This window comes from Macaca nemestrina, chromosome 6, assembly GCF_043159975.1.
Source record: "Macaca nemestrina isolate mMacNem1 chromosome 6, mMacNem.hap1, whole genome shotgun sequence".
NCBI classification, from domain to species: Eukaryota; Metazoa; Chordata; class Mammalia; order Primates; family Cercopithecidae; genus Macaca; species Macaca nemestrina.
In genome coordinates this window covers 36,250,745-36,273,751 of record NC_092130.1, presented here as the reverse complement: position 1 = coordinate 36,273,751, position 23,007 = coordinate 36,250,745, and the positions used below count along the sequence as shown (strand labels likewise).

Genomic DNA, 23,007 nt, shown 5'->3' with positions numbered 1-23,007 from the left:
CTGGAGTGAGGCTCAAATGATGGCTCCAACATTTACCCGCAGGGTAACTTTGTGTGAACTTCATTTTCCTTATGAATGAAAATAAGTATTAATGATGTTAACTCATCAGGTAGGGAGGAGACAAATTAGAGAACCAGAAATAACTCCATTCTACACATTAGTAGACCTGCATTATCAAAAATTATACTGTTACTATATTTTCAATTTTCTCAATAAAAATTTTGTGGAAATTTGTTCTCTTTCATATATATAATATGCATTTTACATCTATAACACCTATTTTACATGTACAGATATTATACATAATGTCCTTGATTTTGTCTCTTGGCCAGCAAAGCTAAAATATTTATTATCTGGCCTGACAGAGAAAAAGTTTTCGGACCCCTGGTTTCAGCTATAGGGAGTCACACTGTCCTGAGATACTACTTCTTCTAAGTCATGTATCTTTTCCATTAATAAAGCAGATTCCATTAAGGTAAAAGTAGAGAGATTGAGGCTAGAGGAGAAAGAAAAATATAGACAATTTTTTAAAGAGATAATTCTTTCCTTAAAGGAGAGAAAAGGTTCCATTTTTTTCAGGACTAATCTAGAAAAATGCTTTATGGTTAGCTTAACAGTACCTATCCTGGAGAGACTATAAAATACATGGTGTTGGAACAATTGGTTATGCATTATGGGTGAAAACACCAGAAATTGATTTCTTCTCCATATAACAAGAGGCTAACAAATTTTAAATGTGAAAAGCAAAACTTTAAAATCTTTAGAACTATTGAGACTGTTTTTATGACTATGGGATAAGGCAAAAAGACACAAACCTATACAAATGTAACACTTCAACCCTATGTAGATACCCAAGGCAACCCTTGCACACACGGTAGATACACTGCTTACAGACCATTGTTTGTAAAAGCAAGACTGGAGACAAAGATAACGTCTATTAGCAGAAAAACAGATCAATGCGTGATGATATGCTCATGGTGTAATACAGACCAGTAAACAGAGCCTCACCAAGTACTCACATAACTGAACTGCACGAACTTAGGAGGAAAAAAGTAAGTTACAGAAGAACAGCACAGCATTGTATCATTTATATAAAAGTCAAAAACATGCTAAGTAATACAATTTTTAAGAATAGATACATATGCGGTAAAAACATAAAGAAAGGTTCAAAATGATAAACTAGTAACCTCTGAGGGGAAGATACGGGATGTAATTACATAATATGCAGGGTGTTTTAGATAGATTTGATATTTTTTCACATTTCACTCTAGATACAAGGTACATGGTATTACATTTTTTATCTTATTGCATATATTACATTTTATGATAAATATAAAAATCAAATCCATTAACAAACAACACAAAAGACTCCCTCTCCTTTATAAGCATTGCCTTTGGAGAGTCATACTGATTTTTCCTGGACTTTCCATGTTGCTGAAATGAACACAATTGCTTTCTTCAAGAGCAGCGCAGCTTTCAATTTCTCAAAAATATATTAGTTATTGAACTAAGGAATGGTTACCAGACTTTTTGTGAAGAGTCTTGTTACACCCCAGGAAGCTAGTGTTAATGAGAGATGAATGTCCTTGGTACTTCACAGTGAATCAAGTAACTACAAGATTGAGAGAGGCACTGATGAACCGAAAAGAAAAAAAAAATTAATCTAATGGTAGAATATCAAACTCTGAACTATGGGTGATATGCCTAATAGTTATATTTTTCAATGCAATTAGACTGGAAGGATAACATTTTATTTGTTTATTGATTGAGCCAGGGTCTCCCTCTGTCACCCAGGCTGGAGTGCAGTGTGATTATGGCTCATTGCAGTCTCAACCTCTTAGGCTTAAGTGATCCTCCCACCTCAGCTTCCCAAGTAGCTAGGTTTATAGGTATACACCACCATGCCTGACTATTTTTTTTATTTTTATTTTTGTAGAGACAAGGTCTTACTATGTTACAGGCTGGTCTCGAACTCCTAGGCTGAAGCACATGACCTCTCAAAGTGCTGGGATAACAGGTGTGAATCATTACACCCAGCCAAGGACAAAATATTTAAAAGTCAAAATTACATTAAGCGTTATTGTAGCAAAATTACATTTTCCTTCTAAGGTATAGTTGAAACTTCTTCCAATCAACTCAAGAAGCTTGAAAACAGCATCTATAAATTAATTCTCTCATTTAGTAAAATATTTGTGTACACACACGCACACACACAAAAATGTGTAAAGTTTTTTTTTTTTTTTTTTTTTTTTTTACAAAGATGATATCCTACATATATTTCATGATAAAATTAAAATATATTCAGGGAAAACTTTACCATGTCAGCATTTATTCTTTTTTTAATATAGCTAAAATCTTATTACCATCTCAGAATTTATAGAATTTCAGAATTGAAATGCTTTAAGGAATCTAATACAATTTCTTCATTTTATATAGAGAAAATTAAGGCCCAAAAATTACTTATTGAAAAATCTTACCACATTTTTTACCCATAACAGGGTTAGCACTAAGATATGTATTTACCACTCCTGGTTCAAAAGTATGCACGAAATGTGTCACTTAGTTACATGAAAGGAAATAGATGGTTGGGCACAGTGGCTCATGCTTGTAATTCCAGCATATTGGGAGGCTAAGGTGGGAGAATTGCTTGAGCCCAGGAATTCAAGACTAGCCTCAGCAACATAATGATACTCTGTCTTTACAAAAGTATGTAAAAAGAATTTCCAGCTGTGGTGGTGACGTGAGCCTGTGGTCCTAGCTACTCAGCAGACTGAGGAGGGAGGACTTCAGCCCGAGAGGTTAAGGTTGCAGTAAGCCACGATTGCACCACTGCACTCCAGCTGAGGCAACAGAGCAAGACCCTGTCAAAAAAAAGTCACCTTTACACACTTATCATTAGATACATGGAACATGCATGTCCTGATTTGGACTATACAATTAAAGAAAGACATGAATAATTTGGAAGGAATTTAGAGATTAATCCAAAGGCAATCAGAAAAAGAAAATAAGTTGTGGGGGGGAAAAAAACAAAAACCAAAACATTGAAGTAGAGAATATTAAGCTTGCTGAGGAGGAAGCCAAAAGCATGACTTTGTTCATGGTGGGCACTTAATGGCTTGGAACTGCATTGGCAAAACTCATAAAGCAAGAGTGGAAAACATTTTTCAAGTTCCTAAACCAGGAAAATCTCAAGCAGGGGCCTTATTTCTCCCCTTATACTTGCAAATGTATATTTGATATTATTTTTCCCCTCACTTGAAGATGAAATATTCATTTACTTTTTTGACAAAAAACTGAGAATAGACAACTTAAAACTTTGAGATGCACAACAAATGCTACAAATACATCTGATTTCTAGATTAGAGTCAACTAAAGATCAAAGGGAAGGAAGAGATTATGAACAGAACGGTGAGACATCACAAGGATAGAGACAGAGGTAGGGATAGAAGCCATACCCTAGGCATTAGCTATAGTGTTCTTCTTTAAAATCCTGATAAACTGCCTGCTTTTTATAGCTCTCAAACTGTTCAAACTCGCAGGCTCTATTCTGATCAGAATAGCGTGATTGTCAATGTGTATAAAATGATTTTTGGAGCAGTGTCAGCAACTAGAGCACTATCAGCCTGGGAACGGGCCTGGGGAAATCGGGGGGTGTGCATGGGAGGGGAGGCAGATGAAATGAAGACTGTTAGGATGGTAGTGAATGAATACTCTCTTCCAGATCTTGACTAGGGACCACAGGTTCCCTGCTTTAGTCTCAGAGGATGGTGACGTGATCGCATCTCCAATAAAGAGAAAAGAACCAAGCTCCAATTGCAACATGAGAAATTTAAATTTGTGATTAAGAAAAATTTATCAACACTAGGACTATAATGGATTTTTTGAGAGGTTTTCCAGACATGTTAAATTAATATCAGCAAGAATTGGCTTATGTTATGTGAATATTTTAAAACTGCTTTAGAATTGAGTTTGAGAATTGATTTAAAGCATTCACATATCTTTCTGCTGCTTATTTGCAGTAGTTACTGCTTCTATGCCACCTACATAGGCTTTATTTTGATACACTAAACTTTGAAAATCAATGTTTACATAATATAGTATAAATATTAAAACAAATTCGCCAGCACATCTTAGCACAATCTCTCCCAACCTTTCTTCTGCTGGTTTTTGTAAGGTCCCAGATTCCTCTCTAGCACCTTCAATCCAGTCTTGACTTTCACACAGTCACCTTAGCTTCCATTCTTCCTGTAGCTGACTCCTGATTAAGACAGAGCCTCCACGGTTTGCTCATAAATGATTCTCTCTTATTTTACATGAATAAAAACAGAAAGTCAGTGTGACTCATGTCAAATATTAAATTCTAACTTGGGTTCAAAGTAGATGGTCAATGTAACCATGTCTAAACACCCTTCACCTCATTGGAGATGCAGTTTAATCTTTTATTCAAAGCACAGAAATGATTGGCTCTATTACAGAAAATATCAAAACCAAGTTATCTCATCAGAAGACTGTGATCTAAACCAGGGTCAGAACAGAACATGATCTAAAGAGAAGATACAAATTGAGCCTGGGTTAAGTACGACTTTGTGACAGATCCAGACATGTGAGGAGTACCTAAATAAGCATTTTGGCCAAGGGATGTTGTTCAATACAACTGCTCATGTAGTGAGTAAAATGTACCACATTTAAAATATACAAAAATAGTTTTAAAAAATGTATTAGAAAGCAAGCCTATCTGTAGGCTACAGAACATTATGAATAGAATACCCAAATGCCCTCAAAACAACCACGTCCAAACAAAAAACAACAAAAAATGCAGCATTTTAAATCATTTGACTAAGAAATTCAACTCTTAAAGCTCAATACAAATTTATATAACAAACTGATTTATGCAGATGTCTGGATTTGAGGTGTTGCTTTTAGTTTTCTTTTTTTCTTTTTTTTGTTGAGACGGGGTCTCGCTCTGTCACCCAGGCTTGGAGTGCAGTGGCCGGATCTCAGCTCACTGCAAGCTCCGCCTCCCGGGTTCACGCCATTCTCCTGCCTCAGCCTCCCGAGTAGCTGGGACTACAGGCGCCCGCCACCTCGCCCGGCTAGTTTTTTGTATTTTTTAGTAGAGACGGGGTTTCACCGGGTTAGCCAGGATGGTCTCGATCTCCTGACCTTGTGATCCACCCGTCTCGGCCTCCCAAAGTGCTGGGATTACAGGCTTGAGCCACCGCGCCCGGCGCTTTTAGTTTTCTTACTGTGGTAAAACTTAATGCTTAGGAATTTAAATAGGAACAAATTGGGCAATAAGGCCTAACTTGAGCAAAGCCGCTGTCAGATCATGCTATACATTTGACTTTATCGTTAGCACTGAGTATTGATACAATTTAAGCACAATTAGTCAAATATTAGGGGCAGCATGAAATGACTAAATTCGGTGGGCATACAGACCCAATCAGGAAGTTTAAAATGAGATTACTTCAGAATTTCTTAGAAAGCTATGTAAAGACAGTGACCTAAAAATTACACTGTCAGAATGACTCTTCTAAATAGGAAGAAAAAAAAAAAAAAGGCGGCTCCCTTTGAATAAAGTCTTCTCTTCCAATGTGGGAATAATTTGAGGTAGGGGGTGCTTATCATCTGTTTGACAATATTCATATTCCACTGTTACAGAGTAGTAGAAAAACATTGAGATAGTTGAAAACCAAAGAGCAATGCCTTGTACAAACATGGATGTGATTTTCATGCTTCAACAACTAACAGAAAACTATACTCACACTAAAAAAAACTTAGGAAATAAAAATATTGAGATTTTAAGAATTTAAATTGGCCAGGCATGGTGACTCATGCCTGTAATCCCAGCACTTTGGGAGGCCTAAGCCGGTGAATCACAAGGTCAGAAGTTTGAGACCAGCCTGACCAACGTGGTGAAACCCTGTCTCTAGTAAAAATAGAAAAATTAGCTGGGCGTGGTGGCAGGAGCCTGTTATCCCAGCTACTTGGGAGGCTGAGGCAGGAGAATCACCTGAACTTGGGAGGCAGAAGTTGCAGTGAGCTGAGATGGCGCCACTGCACTCCAGCCTGGGTGACAGAGTGAGACTCTGTCTCAAAAAAAAAAAAAAAAAAAAAAAAAAAGAAAAGAATTTAAATTGAGTTTACAATAATGACCAACCTGAGCACAATGAACAGCAAATGTGATACTCTAGTTATAAAAATGCCAACAGCAAAGCTGCACAACTTACAGTTTTTTTAAAAAGTACAAAAACATCAACTGCCCAACAATAGGGGCTAAGTAAATTAAACTCCACTCACTTAATTAAATGATATCCAGCCATTAAAGAGAATGAAGTAAATCTCAATGTTCAGCATATATAATAATGCCCACAACAGACTGTTAAGTTTAAAAACAAGAGACTTTGAAAACATTATGTAAACTCAAAGATGCCAGAAACAAAAGGCCACATAGTACATGCTTCTATGTCTATGAGATGTCCAGAATAAGCAGATCCAGAGACAGAAAAAAAGATTAGTAGTCGTCAGGATATGGAGGGAGGGGCAAATTGAGATATAGAGGATTTTTGTGGGGTGGGGGTAGGGGGGGTGATAGAAATATTCTGAAAATAGTGGTGGGTGATGACTGTACAACATTGTGAATATACTAAAAAACATTGAATTGTACACTTTAAAATGGTTAAAATGGTAAATTTTGTTATATGATTTTAATTCAATAAAAACAAGTTTAAAAGCTATGTGCATGTATGTATTCTTGTGTACACAAGTCACTAAGAACTGGATTCTCGTGTGTATAGTCGATAAAATGTATGCTAATCTATTTAAAGGCAGTTATGGGGGGAACGAAATTTAGGGATAGAGGGGCAATTTCACTTGTTTAGTATTAATATTCTTCTGGGAAAAGGTACTGTATATATTTTAGTCTCTATTAAAATCTATCCTAAAACCCTTCTCTTGAACTTTAGAAACATAGATGTTCTGGTGGTTGCTCTGCCTCCCATTCCCCTTTCCATGTTTTTTAAAAAGTTTATTAACATAATTTACATACTGCAAAATCCACCTATTTTAGTATACACTTAGTAAACATACAGTTGTGCAGCCATCACCACTCAAAAAGTTCCCTCCTGCCTCATTTGCCGTCAATCCCCACTACCACCTTCTGGCAACTCCTTATCTGCTTTGTCTTTATGGATTGCCTTTTCTAGATATTCATATAAATGGAATCATATGACATGTGGCCTTTTGTATTTGTTTTTTTTTTTTTAACTTGGCATAATATTTTTGAGGGTCATCCATTTTGAAACAGCTTATCAATAATCTGCTTTTTATTGTTGTATGGAGGTATTATCATGATGACGGTGTACCTAGAAAAGGAAAAAGATTTTACATTCCAAAAATTAAAAATTAAAACACAGAAAACAAAAGGGCTTTTAGTGCCATTCATTGCCTAAAGACTCTACCAAGTTCTCCAATATTATCAGACCATGAAACTGATAACTGAAAGCAAATGTGTCATTAAATTTTACAAAGACACTCCTTTGCATTATATTCTAACTAGGAAAATACAAAATAACTATATTTTTTCCATTTGTGAGAAAATAAAAGAGTCATCCAACTAGATTAAAAGTATAATTTACAAGCATGTTAATGTTTCTGCTGAGTACTTCGTTTTCTCATTTTTTTCTTTATTCATTTGTGTGTGCCACAAATGCTGATAAGCTATTGAAAACACCTTAATGCATAATTAATCACTCTGCAAGCAATCAGCAGATTTAGTGCTAGTTGCAGAAATAAACCAAATTCATATATGCAAGGTAAGCCTAATTAGTTAAGCTCACAAAAAATGTAATATCCGATTTTTAGAACCTAATGTGCTCAACAAAGTATTTGTGCTTTTAAATTAGAACAGCTCTCTATTTAATTAGTCCTCATTTGAGTATGTAATCATTTTAATTTATTTACACAAACACAGGACATTGTGCTCCATCAGCAGATAATGTTCTTCATTAACCAGAGTAGGAACTTTGTGCTCAAGGGCAGCAGAAATATTTCCACCTGTGATGCAAAATCAGAACTGCATACTATCAAATTGCATTCTCTGGTTTTGATAGTCACCATCCTAAGATACATATTTGTTAATAATAACACAAGTTTGACTAAGTACTCTACCAATCCATAGAAATTAACAATTTAAATATTTAATGTTTCATTTTACCTATTGCCCAGTTACAAAGTGGATATTTAATTATTAATGAACAAATTAACTTACCGAAATTCAAGTAATAGTAATGTACTACAATTCAAACTTCAATAATTTGGATGGTGGAGAAGCAGAGTTAATTTTTTAAAAAGTTAATTCTTTCTTTGTTAGGGGTGCAAAGTAATAATAGCCTAGATTGTAGACAGTGGTGAGGCTATGTTTTATTTACACTGTGTAAAAACAAACACTGTATGCTTGGCAGGCTAATGACAGATCATTCTTATGTATTTGTTAAAGCACATGAACCAATTCTTCCTTTAGGCGTTTCCAATAAACCTGGATACCTTGTTACTGGCACACTGCTTCCGCTAAATCCTAAATACACTCTAAGAAGAAAAAAAAAGAGGCTCTCTTTAACTCATCTGCTGTATGTTTTTGCTAGTAAATAACAGTTGAAATTTGACATGTCACAAAATGAGTCAGCGGATAGCATGTGATGGCAACTTTAACATGAGGAACTGTTTGGGTAGGAGGTTTGCTCTATATAGTATTTTGAAGGAAGGCCCAGTGCTACTTTTTGGTAAGTATGCCTCATTGTACAATCTGTATAATAAGAGCCGCTATATTGTTTTGAAAACTTTCCATACTACTTTATGAAAGGCTAAATACTTGCTATATACATACATTTTTTTCTTTTTTCTTTCCACAAACGAAGGGAAACAACTTGTGTGAGTACCTACATCAGATCTGCTTTATATAACAGCATGGCAAATGTGGCCTTGATTTCCCATAACTCTTCACGATATACAGCATCTCTATAGAGTAATATTTTAACTTGTACAATTTCCCTTTAACCAAAGTTTAAAATTCTTCCATTTATGTGAAAGAAATCTAGTGTATACTTTACATCAGAAAGTCTCCCTTTTTCTGTAGGTAGTAAGTACTGCAAGCATAATTGCATGATTTTAACTTTAGAGACAACTGACAACTTTGGAGCATATCTGAGTTTAGCAATGCCTATTAAGGTTAAAAATATAAATGTGCAAAATACCAAATGTACAATGCTAAATTCTATCCCAAATCACATCATTAGATACATTTTAAAAAAACTCTCTTTGATTAGGTGGCCACTATCCAAGGATAGTATCTTAAGATTTCTAGAACTTTACATTATCTGCATAACTACATCTGGAAAAAGAATGTCTATTTCCATAAGCCTAGTTACACAGCTCTTGAAAATACCCATTGATAAGCAAAGTATTATAGCAATGCCATAAAATATATGTTTACTCCATATGTAAAGTCAGCTACATGATCTTGGCATGTATACATGCATGAGTAACACACTAGTATAAGCCAACTTGCCACTCCACTGACAAGTACAGTATTTGGAGACAAGGCATGTGTCAGTCTGTCACTCCCACAGTGAGTTTCAGTTACTCGGTGACAATCACTGGATGTGTTTTTAGTTATGGTGAGTGTCTCTAGTGTTTAAAGATACCCATATGCTTTTAGCATAAAATGGGCCTAAAGCAAAGCAGGTAATCTACCTGGTACTTAACTGAAGAAACAAATCTATTCCAATGACAGACCAAAAAAAAAAAAAAAAAAAAAAAAAAAAAGCCACATAGTACTTTTCGACACACAGTACAGCAGTCTTTAATGTATATAGAAATATGCCTACATAACAGAGTTTGATAAGAGAAGTTTTGGCTATATATGACTCTGCATGTAATCCAACTCTGGAACAAAATTTGCATTAATTCCAACTCCAATGCATAGCTGTTTTGACAGAGCAAGTTAAGCATAAAATAGCTTTGCACCTTATTATTTTGGAGCAAAATAAAAAATTACCACCAACAAAAAAAATCTCTACAATAACTTAAACTAAAAATGTTGTTGGGGATAGAGTAAACAACAAAAAATAAAATAATTTGATCCATATCTGGGTATTTGGCTGAAGATTAACAGTCTTAAGTCTAACCAACAGCGAGATAATTTTAATTTCCAAAGCACTTCTACCGTTTATTAGCAATATTTGGATATTAACGGAAGACATTTGCCTTAACAAAAACTATATTGAAAAAGACAAATGAATTGAAAAAGACAAAAGTACTATCCAAGAATTACAATAAAAAATTTAGTTAAGTTGGAAAGCCTATCAAATTGCTTTTCTAAAGCAATTTGGTAAGTTTGAAAATCTAGCCCAAAACAAATTAATGACAAGTGAGTTTCTCCAGATGATTAAGAATGAAGAAAGACATACTTATGTGAATCAATAAATATGTTATTTCTCTCACCCTCTTTTTATGCTTTGAAAACTTGTTCTAAACAAGAACCACTGATACATCAGTTTGGCATTTCTTTTTATTTAGTCTGCAAATCTCTTAAAAAAAAAAAAAAAGCAGTATTTTCCTCCTTGTACCCTATCTTTCTCATAACTACAACTGAGCTTTGTCCAGAATCAGAGGCAGTTTTTCTAGAAAAAGCCAATGATCAATATGCAAGATACAGTATTTTCCTATAGACTCACTCTGGCAAGAGAACATGACAATATAAATCAAATACATTTAATACAATAAAATAATATAACTCAAACTGCTTCTCATTTAATACCCTTTTTGTCTGATTCTATATTAGCTAATTTCTATCCTTAAAGCTTAAATTAGGGGTCAAAACCAGAGACTAGTTAAAAAAGAGAACAGTAGTTTAGTAAAAGTAAACTCAGTAACACAGTTAAAATTAATTGGGAAAGTTTTAATTAATAAGCATTCAAATGTACTTTACATTGATAACTGCAATACTGAATTTTGTAAAACTTTAAATATTTCCCTTAAAAAAGGTTAGTGATTTTTTTTCTTTTCGGGAAATGTGGAGATCCAACGATTATAGCATTAATGCAACCATTCCAGGTCCCTCAGGTTGAGTTAACATTAATATCTAAGTAAGTGTTCCCATTTCATGTCTACAATAAGGTAGATTGTGAACTTCCTGTATCTCTGAATTCTGGCAAAAATTCCACAAGATAATTTACAGTAATGTCAAATTTTTGGAGTGCAAACTCATACTCTACATTTGGATCACTTTCCTCCTTTGAGTGTACCTGACTTGAGAATACAGGCAATTTTTCTTTCCTAAATCCTTGGAAAAATATTTTTGCAGTAAGTCTTGTGTCTTTTTTTTTTTTTTTTTGAGATGGAGTCTCGCTCTGTCGCCCAGGCTGGACGGAGTGCAGTGGTGCGATCTCGGCTCACTGCAAGCTCTGCCTCCCAAGTTCACAATATTCTCCTGCCTCAGCCTCCCGAGTAGCTGGGACTACAGGCGCCTGCCACCATACCCGGCTAATTTTTTGTATTTTTAGTAGAGACGGGTTTTCACCGTGTTAACCAGAATGGTCTCAATCTCCTGATCTCGCAATCCGCCCACCTTGGCCTCCCAAAGTGCTGGGATTACAGGCATGAGCCACCGCGACTGGCCGTCTTGTGTCTTCTTTACTGTGACTGGGTTGTTTTTAAGAAAGGTTATCAGCTTTATGTTTGGTTTCCCACAGTTGATAAAAATCTATCAAAAACATTATAATTTGCAAGGAAAAAGGTTTTTCAAAGGCTGCAGGAACCAGAAAGAATTAGCATTTCTTATTTGTATAAACACAAACATTTAAAGCTAGTCACACTGCAGGTAAATCCAATACAGTATTCAAAAGTTCTATAAAAATGAACAAGAGATACACATTTACTTTCATTGCTCCAACAGTCAAATGTAAATCTGCATGAGAGTTGCGCTGCAGCAGTTCACCGGTCCAATTTAAGAGTTCAAGGTCCTTTTTGTACATTTGGCCCACTGATGTTCACATCCCAGATAAATTTTCAAAAGACAGAAATCAGGGCAAAGACTCCATATAACAAAGCGCAAGGATATGCTACTAAAAGTTGCTGTCCTTCCATGGCTAATGCAGAAATAAATATTTTGGAAGCAGAAAAACTACACCATCCAATAATCCCAGCAGTGAGAATGATTCCTACCATTCCTCTGTAACCAACAAGGAAAAAGGGGGGAGGAGAAAAAAAAGCAGATGACATTAGTTATGTAAGAATACTACAATAACCTATTCTAAAGCATTTTAAATTTACATTTTAAAACTGCAAGTAGACGTATGCAGAAATAATCAGGATTTGTTTTTTCAAATGCTAAAATGTACCTCACAGTAAATTCAATGATGGCAAATCATTTCATGTGATAAACAGCTTTTGTTAAACTGTTTTACTTTTTAAAAATATAAGGTCTCTCACTCTTGGCACTACTAACATTTGGGCTGGATGTATCTTTGTTGCGGGGGCTGTCCTGTGCACTGTCAGAATGTTCAGCAGCATCTCTGGCCTCTACACCTAAGATACAAGCAGCACCCTTGACCCCCATCAGACATTGTCAAATGTCCCCTTGGAGGCAAAATTGTTCCTAGTTGAAAAAAGGGTTTTAGCAGAAAATAACTTCTGTAAAATTCAAATATGAATACACAAATTCTTAATGAATAAGAGTGATTTCTACACTGAAAATACGAAATATTTCTATTGAAAGCAGAAATAGTATAAAGCATCACTTTGCCAAATTTCTTGTATCAGACAAATAATTGACATATTTGTCTCTTCTCCCAAATCTCCACTTTAGCTTTCAAAGTGTAACAAAGCCTGACCACTGGTAACGTCTAACACTAGTCACAAGGAGGATTTTATATTGAGACCATCTGTACACTGGCCACAAGGAGGAACCTTATTGGCAGTAATGTATACCTTTCCTTTTTTTTTTTTTTTTGAGACAGAGTTTCGCTCTTGTTGCCCAGGCTGAAGTATGCAACAGGGCAATCTCGGCTCACTGCAATCTCCACTTCCCGGGTTCAAGTGATTCTCCTGCCTCAGCCTCCAGAGTAGCTGGGATTGCAGGCATGCGCTACCATGCCCAGCTAATTTTGTATTTTTAGTAGAGACGGGGTTTCTCCACGTTGGTCAGGCTGGTCTCAAACTCCTGACCTCAGGTGATTTGCCTGCCTCGGCCTCCCAAAGTGCTGGGATTATAGGTGTAAGCAACCATGCCCAGCCATACCTTTTCTTTTAACCTAACATAAAATATCATTTAAAAATTACACATACTTAAAGCTGCTTACAAGTACATCTATCTGAGAAACACAGTAGGCTGGTAAGTCTCTTGTCATAAAAAGATTACGTTTCATTTCCAGTTAAAAAGCTGCCCAATAGAGTATGTATTTATTACTCATACATTTGGCATATGTCCAATGGTTTCAATAAATTAGGTGGATCTAGAAAACACCAAAGAGGGTAAGCATAATTTGAACAATAATGACTTGACCTTTCTCATGTAATATTTAACAATCACCCTGTTCAATTTGTTACCACTATGACAATGGTAAGTAAACACAAAACTAGTGAAATTCTTGATCATGGGTAAAACAGAGATGGTATAAAGGTTTTAAAATTTATTCTCATTACCATTGTTCTTCATCCAAAACCATTTGGCACCATCTCTACTACAAGAGGCACTATCTGATATGTTTGCTGAATCAATGATTTATCTCAAACTGAAGATGAGGTGAATCCTACTACATAGAATTGGTCAATCAACCCCCAAAATAAAGAACAGTACTTACTGCAAAGAAAATATCACTGCAAAGCTGGAAAGCAGGATCATAGGCAGAAGACAATATCCAAGGACACTTGCCACACAACCAAATGAAACACCTGTCATACTCATTAAGTTTAATAAACAAAACATTCCTAGACATCCGATTGCACTGATCCCGTATACATAGCCAAACTGGATTTTGCCAGCCTACGGGTAAAGAAGAAGATTACAGGTTAAAGGGCAAAAAATAAGTTATTTCTGGCCTTATTTCACCTGAATCAGTATAGGTAGGAAATATTTCATGAACATCAAAATCTACTAATCTATTCTTTATGTAGAGAAGTAAAAGATTGAGCAGACTGGCTTGTTACATTCTTTGTAACTTTAAAGTACACAGATATTTGGTTCTCCATTTTCTAGTTAGCGTGCAGGCTTGGCACAGAAGTGAACAAATAAAGAGACAAAAGCATAGCAGAATCACTCAAAATAGTAAGGTTTCTAAAAAGAACTCTGAATGATTTTAGGCAAATAAACTAGAGACAAGAGGGAAGCCATTCAGAATATTTAAATAACAGTTATATCAGTTGAAAGTACCTAATTCCACCAAAAATGCCCCCAAGCAATCAAATCTCATTGGTGGAGTTGTCATAAACTTTCTAAGAAGAAATCTTATGATTCACTTTATATGGGTGTTAGAGGAGCAAGGGGAAAGGAAGCCAGGATAAACAGGAAGCCAGGGTTCTGTGAGGAGGAGAGAAGAAATGGCAAGAAGAATATAATGGAAGATATATATTTTTTAATTTTTCCAAATTATTGGCTGATTTACACAGTCCTTTGATTAAGAAAAGACAACAATAAGCAGTTTAAGCACTGCAAAGATTAGCTAAATTGGAATTATCCTACTGTTAGCCGAGTTTGTGAACAACAAACTTTGTATTCAGGTCACACTATCACTAAAACCAGTTTACAAAAAAGCCTTCAAAAAGCTATTGATTTATCCAACTTTTGTCATATAAAACTAAATTAGGAGAATGCCTCTACAGTTTATGTTAAGTAAACAAATTGTTGGGACATTTATTAGATTATTTGTAAATACTTGACTAAAAGTGCAGAAGTTTGAAAAAGCGGAGTTCATTGATGAATTCATTCATGTAGTAATAAAAAAACTCACATTTGTACAGTGTTTTTCACTTTTCAATGTGTTCTCACATAACCTGTCTTGTTTCATCTTCAAAATAATCTTGCTAGGTAAGCAGGACAGGATTATTTTCTATGAGAGGAAACTGAAGGATTAAATGATGTGGCCAAGGGCAGATCAGGAGCACTCTGTTCAAGCCCAGCTCTTATGACTAAAAATCCCATCTTCTATACATTACAGTAGTTATCTCTTATTAATTCAGAGACATAAGATAAAATAAATATTAACAATTATCTTTACAACTTTTCTGTTTTCAATATGCCTTAACATTCTTGGGAAGGTGATAAATTGGGAAAATAATATATGGAAAAGTAATCATCAGTATGACTATAACAAAACATTAACCAAGGTTTAGTGATTTTTAAAAAAATATTAAAAAAAAAAAGCAATAGCGTAAAAACTGTAAGTAACCTCTGAAAAGGCAGAATTCTAATGAGGGACTGAAGCTATACCTGTTGTTTACTATTTTATTTTCCCCTAATAATTGAATCATTTCTTAGAACAAGAAATGATTTTTAAAACATGCTACACTTACTATAGATGGAGAACTAACGAATAGGTATAAATACAAGCAACTCAGTACTATTCCAAACACATCAAAGACTTGAGGTGTAAAGCAGAGTTTCAAAATGGCTTTTGGTAGAACATTCAAAATTTAAAGGTTGTTCTTTAATTGCACCCTGAAGGTTGAAATGAAAATCTTACCAGTAGCAATGTGGCTCCAAAAGCAAGGCAAAAAACCATTGGTCCTGCCAAATCAGTTTCATTCATGATGCTGCCATCTGCTACTTTTAATGGATGTAATACTGTTAGTGTTTTTTGCCAGATGTGGTCAAAATTGATACCTAACTCTAAGGAGAAAGAAAATTTAAAAGTTAATTAGGATTTGTGATGTATTTTTAACTAACTGATCAAAATCTATGTTGAAATGGGAGACAAAATGACATAGATAGCATCAAAAAAGGATCTAGCAATATTGGATGACATTATTATTATTATCATTATTGTGGTAGGTTCCCTCTCTGTCACCCAGGCTGGAGTGCAGTGGCATGATTATAGCTCACTATAGCCTCAAACTCCTGAACTCAAGTGATGTTCCTGCCTAGCCTCTTGAGTAGCTGGGACCACAGGTGTGTGCCACAACATAGAGCTATTTCTTTTCTTTCCTTTTTTTTTTTTTTTTGGAGAGATGGGATCTTGCTGTGTTGCTCAGCCTGGTCTCCTGGTCTCAAGAGATCCTCCCAGCCTCGGCCTCACAAAGCACTGGGATTACAGGTGTTGAGCCACTGTGCCTGGCCTGAATGATATTATTTTAGTGAGTTCTCTATGCCAGTCTTCAATGTGGTGCTCATCCCACAAATATGTCATTTCTGGATTGGTGTTGGAAAAGGGTACGGATCTGATGAAAAAGACAGTTATTACATCCCTTAGGCATGACTGCATAGCAAAGAATATACAAAAACGGTTAACAGTAAGAGGTTCTTTATCTGGGGCTTCAGGAATACCTGGGGGCCCATTTAACTGTATACAAAACGACGTCTCTATGCATATGTGTGCATTTTTTCTGAGGAGAGTGTTCATACCTTTCATTAGATTTTCAAAGAGTATCTAGTTCAAAAAAAATGTTCGGAACTACCTCTTCCTAGGTTTTGGAATACAGTTTGAAAATCACCATTTTTTTAGTGATGTCACTAGTTCTGCCAGTTTATTTCCACATAGAATAATGGATACCATGCTTTTTCTTCTCACTTTTTCCACTAGTAGAATTTGGCCAATAACCTGAAGTAAAAGTCGATGCTGACAGAGTAATATACTTTATTATCACTATTAAAAGATCTATTAAAAATCTGGTCTCTTCTGGCCCAATGTGGTTTCACATATACTCTGTTTAAAATGAGTTGTTTAGCAGAAGACTTTTTTCTACAAGATTTTTTTTTAAAGGAAAATACAATTTCTCCAAATTAAGATTAATTCTCACTAACCAGCTGAATACTATTGAGTACTATCAAGTGTTGCAACCAATCTTACCTTCTAATAAAGGTGGCTCATCCTCAAAGCTGTTTCCATAGAAGGGCTGAGGTGAAGCTGGAGTATATGCCTGAGTTGGCTGGTAAATCTGCCCAGTGTATGGCTGTTGTGGCTGCATCATGTCTGGAGGGACAAATCGGCCTTGCTGCGAATAGTCATAGCCAGCATACTGTCTATAAATGAAAGTCAAATTTTTCAGAAGTATTTCAACTCTGTACAGTTAATATCCCTTAAATTCCTAAATTTTCATTTGACAGCTAAAGAACCTTAGTTGTGCAATTACTAAGACACAAACTTTGCCAATTTTTATAAATCATGGTTGAAATGATTACTAATATCAAGCTGATTATCTACAATAAAAACTCATAATTTTTATAAAAAATCTTCTTAATGAAACCAATATTCACTTACGCAGCACTAAGCATTTTACCAACTGTTAAAAGTTAGGAGGTCAACAAATGAAAATGTAAAAATTGTGTCTATTTTTCTCCCTTAGTGGATATATACAATATGAAGATACACTATGAAATAAAATCTATGGCTAAGACTGAATGAAACCTTAGGATATCAAACTTTGTAATACATGTTATATAATTTTTCACTGTAATTTGGATAGCCATTGAATCATCGTTCTTCTTTCCTCTTCATAGTATGTTACCTTTGGCAAGTGGACAAATCTCTTTAAGAAAACCATCAATTGAAAAACAGAGTGGACAAATCAAGTTTTGCTTTGTGAGCACTTGTTGAATATAACAAAACATTTTTAGTACACTTTGCATTTGAATAATATTTTTTCAAAGTACTATTTCTCAAAGTAGTTATACACTTATTGTCTCATTTGATATGTGCTATAGCAAACCCCGTATCTAGAGGGAAAGCTTTATCACAGCTATTTTAGTGACAATGGCAAGAGGGAAGAGAAGGATACTGAAGCCACATCTTTAAACATCTGTTCCATCATGTTTTGAAAAAAATCCAGCTTACTGATGGGACTAATCTAATGATACACTAAGAAACACAGATGTAAAATAATTATTTTAAAAGATATTCTTAAAAATGAGAGCTGAGAAGCCTTAGAAAACCTTTAGTCTAATTCCCATTTAAATTCTTATAGCCATAATGTCAGTTGTTTTCCTTGGGGTGAGGCTCTCTTTACTTGTTTTTGGGAAAATATCTGCCGAATGCTCAAGTCTGAATAACCATAGTTTATCTGTAGTTCTTTCAAATAAAAATGGTCTTCATGAAATAACAGCCAGTTCAGCTTGCACAGGTGCTTTTCGTAGAGATAGTAATTGTACTTTAGTATGTAGTAAATACTAAATTTTGTCACAAAGAATATTAAAGAAATAGGCTGGGTGTGGTGGCTCAAGCCTGTAATCCCAGCACTTTGGGAGGCCGAGACGGGTGGATCACGAGGTCAGGAGATCGAGACCATCCTGGCTAACACGGTGAAACCCCGTCTCTACTTAAAAAAATACAACAACAACAACAAAAAACTAGCCAGGCGAGGTGGCGGGCGCCTGTAGTCCCAGCTACTTGGGAGGCTGAGGCAGGAGAATGGCGTAAACCCGGGAGGTGGAGATTGCAGTGAGCTGAGATCCCACCACTGCACTCCAGTGTGGGCGACAGAGCAAGACTCCATCTCAAAAAAAAAAAAAAAGAAATATGTGTACTAAAGGGTCAGGATTTAATAAAACGATAATTCTTACTGCTTCCTCAACAGAATCCTTAAATGAAATTGACTACCTGCCAACTCTCTAACAAGTCTATAGAGTGATGAAGAATACGATGACTACTAGAACAACTTGATGCCACTATCTTGATTCATATTTGGGTACCAGCAGTTTTACCAATCAATACTTTTGCAACAGCACTGCAAATGTTAACATACCTAAAAAGGTATATGATATCTTAGTATTGTTATGAAAATAACTTTGACCTTAAAGAATCTCAGAAGAGTCTCAAGGACCCTCTGTAGTCTACAGCCTAAATTTTGAGAGCTACTGATACAGACCCATAAATTTCATGTAAGGAAGAAAAATGCTGCAAGCAATTGTTTCAAAGGTGGCACCATCATTCCATCTTCAAGAGGAAAGGTGAGAATGACAACATCATAGAATTTTACTATTTTCCTTTTCTGGCAGGACCTATTCAGGAAAATTTCTGACTTGCTCCTGCTGGTTTTAAACTAAAACATGGTATGTGAGACATGATCTTTATAGGCTAAAACGACATACTTTCATGGCAGGAGAAGCAGCAGATACTAAATCAATGCTCTCATAAGTACTCTGAATCAATAACAAAGACAAACCCTCTTAACATATTGGGTTGGTTACCTAAGTTCATGGAAATCCTCAGATATTCCATAAAGGATACTATCAGGCAAGTCAAAGAAGAAAAAAAATAACCTTTCATACTTTAAAAAATGTGACTTGGTATTATGATATATTTCATAAGCATATCTGGAATACAATGTGGAATCTATCCAATTTTCCATTCATATAACTCAACAGATTATGATCAAAGGGCCTTTTACACTTTTTTTTATTGTTTTTTTTTTTTGGTGAATGGATATATGAATGATACTTGTGAAACACCTATAGAAGAAACCACAAAATGTTAAAGCTGACTTCATTATGGCAAATGCAGAACTGTGTACTAATAACAAGTCAAGTTAAAAATGTAAAGGCAATGCAAGTAATATGCTATTTGCACCTAGATTTTCACCAATGGCGAGCGTAAAGTTATTAGCGATCTCTGTTACCAAATTGGCAAATCCAACAAAACATTATTTGGTTAACTGAGATGGACGTTTAAAATGTCATTAGATTGCAGATCTACTTGAAGGTACACAGAGAAGAGTCCAGCTTTTAAAAAATAAATCTCAGAAACTCAAATTTATTACTGTTAATACATTAGGGTTCTTGTTTTCCCAGGCATCATCTATAAACCCAAGTTTACAGCAATAATGGTTATATAATCACCCGGAATAAAACCTCTTCACTAGTACTGAAGCAATGCTTACTGGTACATTATTTGGTTGGAATGAAACTGTGAGAACAGTTAGCAACAAGTTGTTTAGAATATCTAAATTGCTGTGTAGAGATCTGAAATGACTGTTAAATGGAATGAGACTATAAGTCACACCTTTTAAGTGATGCAAATGTGGACAGGACAAAAAAGCAGAGATAGATAAATCTCGTAGGCTGCAATCTAAATGGAATAGTTCTGTTGAGTTCTAATCATAAAAATCATTCGGTTAAAAACAGGCCTGCATACAGAGACAGGTTCTCCAAAGCCCTGTTGCTGCTTTAGGCAAGGGTTTATTAGATGGACTCTGTCTCCCATACACAAAGCAATCACCATAAATACATATTTAGGTAAATAAATGAATGGAAATATCTCAATACAAATTTTCCAATTCTGCCCATTAATTTATCAAAAGAGATAAATCTTCATTGGTATGTAATTAAGTAACAGAAAAGGGAAATGAATCACAGAGGGTATTCTGACATGCTCACTCCCATTGTTCATATGTGTTAAGTTTTAGAGGAGAAAATAAAGCCTTAGAATATACCAAATTAAGCAGACTCGAAGAGACTATAGGTTTCATAAAGGATAGCTTAACCAAGACAGACTGTATTATAGAGCCACACCGAATTTGAATTTTGTTTTGTTTCTTAAATTCTTGAGCACTCTAATCCAAACACATTCTTGTATTGCATGTTTCTCACAAACTGACAGATACATAACCTTTCCCTGCCCTCAACGTGGAACAGTCTTTATGAGGTTTTAAATTCGGGATCCATGGATGATCATCATATAACACATGAATTGTCTGAAGTTATATATGCACATTTATTTGGGTGTTTGAGTGAATGCATGTATTTATGGGAAAGAGGCCCAGTTGTAATAAGATTCTCAAAGTGATCTAGAATCATCTTAAGTTTAAACAATCCTAGTATAGGAAGCTCCTTTATTTGACAGGAAGTTGATAAGATTATCTCTAGGGTCCCGAGAAACTAAGGAGATGATATCCTAGGTGAGATTGCTAGAAAGCCTTCAGTTCATGTATTTTTGTCACAAACACCAGGTACTATAAAAAGATCACTTTTTTTTTTTTTAATGTTCAGAGGCTAATGGCTTTGAGTCAACCTCCTCAGTATGCAACTTATAACATGTGTGGTACTGACCATAAGGGTTTCAGAAAGAGGAGTAACGAGGAGTAATAAAAATGATTATCAACTGCTGTATGAAAATCACCTGATGATTCATAATAGGGAGCTTACATCATTAAATAATGTCACTAAGTACTTTCAATTAGCACTGACAAAAGTCTCAAGTTGGACTGATTTAACTACTACCAAAATATTTTAATTTTTCACTGTCCCATGAACTAACAGCCTATCTCCTAGGTACCTGAAGCTCCCATCATCATCTAAATACAGAAATACTGTTACTAGAAAACAGTTCTTCCAACAAGTTACTTTTCCCTTCATGGTACACCTGAAGATTTTGCAGAAGATACTCAACTGTAAATAGAGCAAGCAACTGGCTTCAAACCCAAGCCAGTGTCACATATCTCTCTAGAGGAAGAAGATTATGCATGAAAGATCATACTCCTGATAAAGAACATGTTCACACATTGTTTTAGGCAGAACCAAGTATTCTAAATATGTGTTTTCACTGCAATGTAGACTAAATTAATTGCCAAAGATGAAAAGTTACTTGCTATAGGGTCCTCCACTTCCTCCATAATCATAGGACTGCTGTGACTGATCATCGATGCTGTAACTTGTCTGGTAGAAATCCGTGTTTAAGTTTTCAAAGCCTGACATTGCAAATAATCTGTAATAAAAGAGAAACGGCAAATACTGCTTATGCCCAAGGTTCTACTGAATTCGCTCCTGGCAGTCTGCTTAAGCAAATACAGAACACAACAAATATTTTTTCAGTAATTCGGGGCGGGGGCGGGGGCGGGGGCGGGGGCGGAACGCAGCATTTGAAGGGCGGTGGCGGAGAGAGAGTAAGAAAATGCCTATTCTTTAAGTTGCGGCCCAGTAAGACAACTCCACCTTAAGGAGCTGATAATGCCTTCCATCAGGGGCGAGGTCGTGGGAGCTGTGGTTCCATAAGGGGTCTAAAATATCAATAACAACAAAGATGATTTTTCACCTTAGGACAGGGCTTTACAGCTGACAACGCGACTGCTTCCTTGCAAAATAAGGCCCGCAGCCTGCCAGGAAAGTGCAGAATCTTGGAAGGTCGCGCCTGAGGTGCAGGGGCCCGCGTCAGGGCAAGGACTTGAACGGGAGCGAGGGTCTGAGCGAAAAGGACCAGGGCGCGGCGCCGAAAGACCGCAACAAGCCCATTTGCACAGGTGTGGAGAGAAGCTGAATAGTGTGCCACGGGCCTGGGTCACTCACCAAACTCTCAGGCTGCGCTGGCGGCGAAGGCAGTAGCTTCAGTAGTCCCAAACAACCCCCAAACTCTGTTTCAGACCCTGAAACAGCCCCGTTGCTACGTGTCACAGGGCCAAAAAACTGCTTCCGGAGCATGTCCGCTCGCGCAGGCGTGTTAGCAAGTTTTGCGCTCTCCTCTTTGGTTGGGCACCGGTGGGCGGGAGGAGGAGACACGAATATAGAGCATGCGTAGTATCTACCCCACCTGCGGCGGGCCAATGCGAAAGAGGAAAGTGCTTCCGGCAGCCTGGTTAGCGTGAAACCAGGAAAGCGCAGGCGCAGCAATTGCTGCTTACTTGTGGGGAGGAGGAGGAGTTTCTCAGACCGAGGTGATGAAAGGCTGGGAGGCGCTAAAATGAGACAGCCGGAGCCCCCCTTTCCTGTCCACAAACTACAATGCCTCGGTATCTGCATTTATTGTGATTCAAGCACTGTGCTAAAGAGTTTGTATGTATTATTTAATCTTTACAACCTAATGAGATGGT

At 36.1% G+C, this 23,007-nt stretch overlaps 2 protein-coding genes across 5 annotated transcripts in view; one reads left to right on the top strand and one right to left on the bottom strand.

Annotated features, from left to right (window-relative positions):
• Nucleotides 1–9,831: 9,831 nt before the first annotated feature.
• LOC105466953 (Yip1 domain family member 5) lies at nucleotides 9,832–22,643 on the bottom strand. Of its 2 annotated transcripts, none has more exons than XM_011716163.3 (6): nucleotides 22,487–22,643; nucleotides 21,789–21,908; nucleotides 17,061–17,233; nucleotides 15,738–15,883; nucleotides 13,860–14,041; nucleotides 9,832–12,229 (listed from the first exon to the last, which is right to left on the bottom strand). In XM_011716163.3, exons 2-6 carry the CDS (start codon nucleotides 21,896–21,898, stop codon nucleotides 12,067–12,069), a joined length of 774 nt encoding a protein of 257 aa, XP_011714465.1. In that variant the 5' UTR covers nucleotides 21,899–21,908; nucleotides 22,487–22,643; the 3' UTR covers nucleotides 9,832–12,066. The 2 variants fall into 2 exon arrangements, with proteins under 2 accessions (XP_011714465.1, XP_011714466.1); XM_011716164.3 differs by having other exon boundaries at nucleotides 22,236–22,620.
• A 123-nt stretch (nucleotides 22,644–22,766) lies between these two features.
• Nucleotides 22,767–23,007, top strand: part of LOC105466952 (potassium channel tetramerization domain containing 16) — a 312,786-nt gene continuing 312,545 nt past the window's right edge. For 2 of the 3 annotated variants that reach the window (XM_071098266.1, XM_011716157.3), the window contains exon 1: nucleotides 22,767–22,969. The gene's annotated coding sequence lies outside the window, so the exon portion shown is untranslated. The remainder of the gene's footprint in view (nucleotides 22,970–23,007) is intronic. The other variant, XM_024788234.2, reaches the window with a different exon arrangement.

Bases quoted from the DNA above. Each gene is read 5' to 3' on its own strand.
- LOC105466953 (XM_011716163.3), bottom strand. From the start codon at position 21,898: ATGTCAGGCTTTGAAAACTTAAACACGGATTTCTACCAGACAAGTTAC. The intron at 15,884-17,060 runs GTAAGATTGGTT...CTTTCTCCTTAG, and splicing joins TGAGCCACCTTTATTAGAAG to AGTTAGGTATCAATTTTGAC. The intron at 12,230-13,859 runs GTAAGTACTGTT...TGTTGGTTACAG, and splicing joins GCAGTGATATTTTCTTTGCA to AGGAATGGTAGGAATCATTC.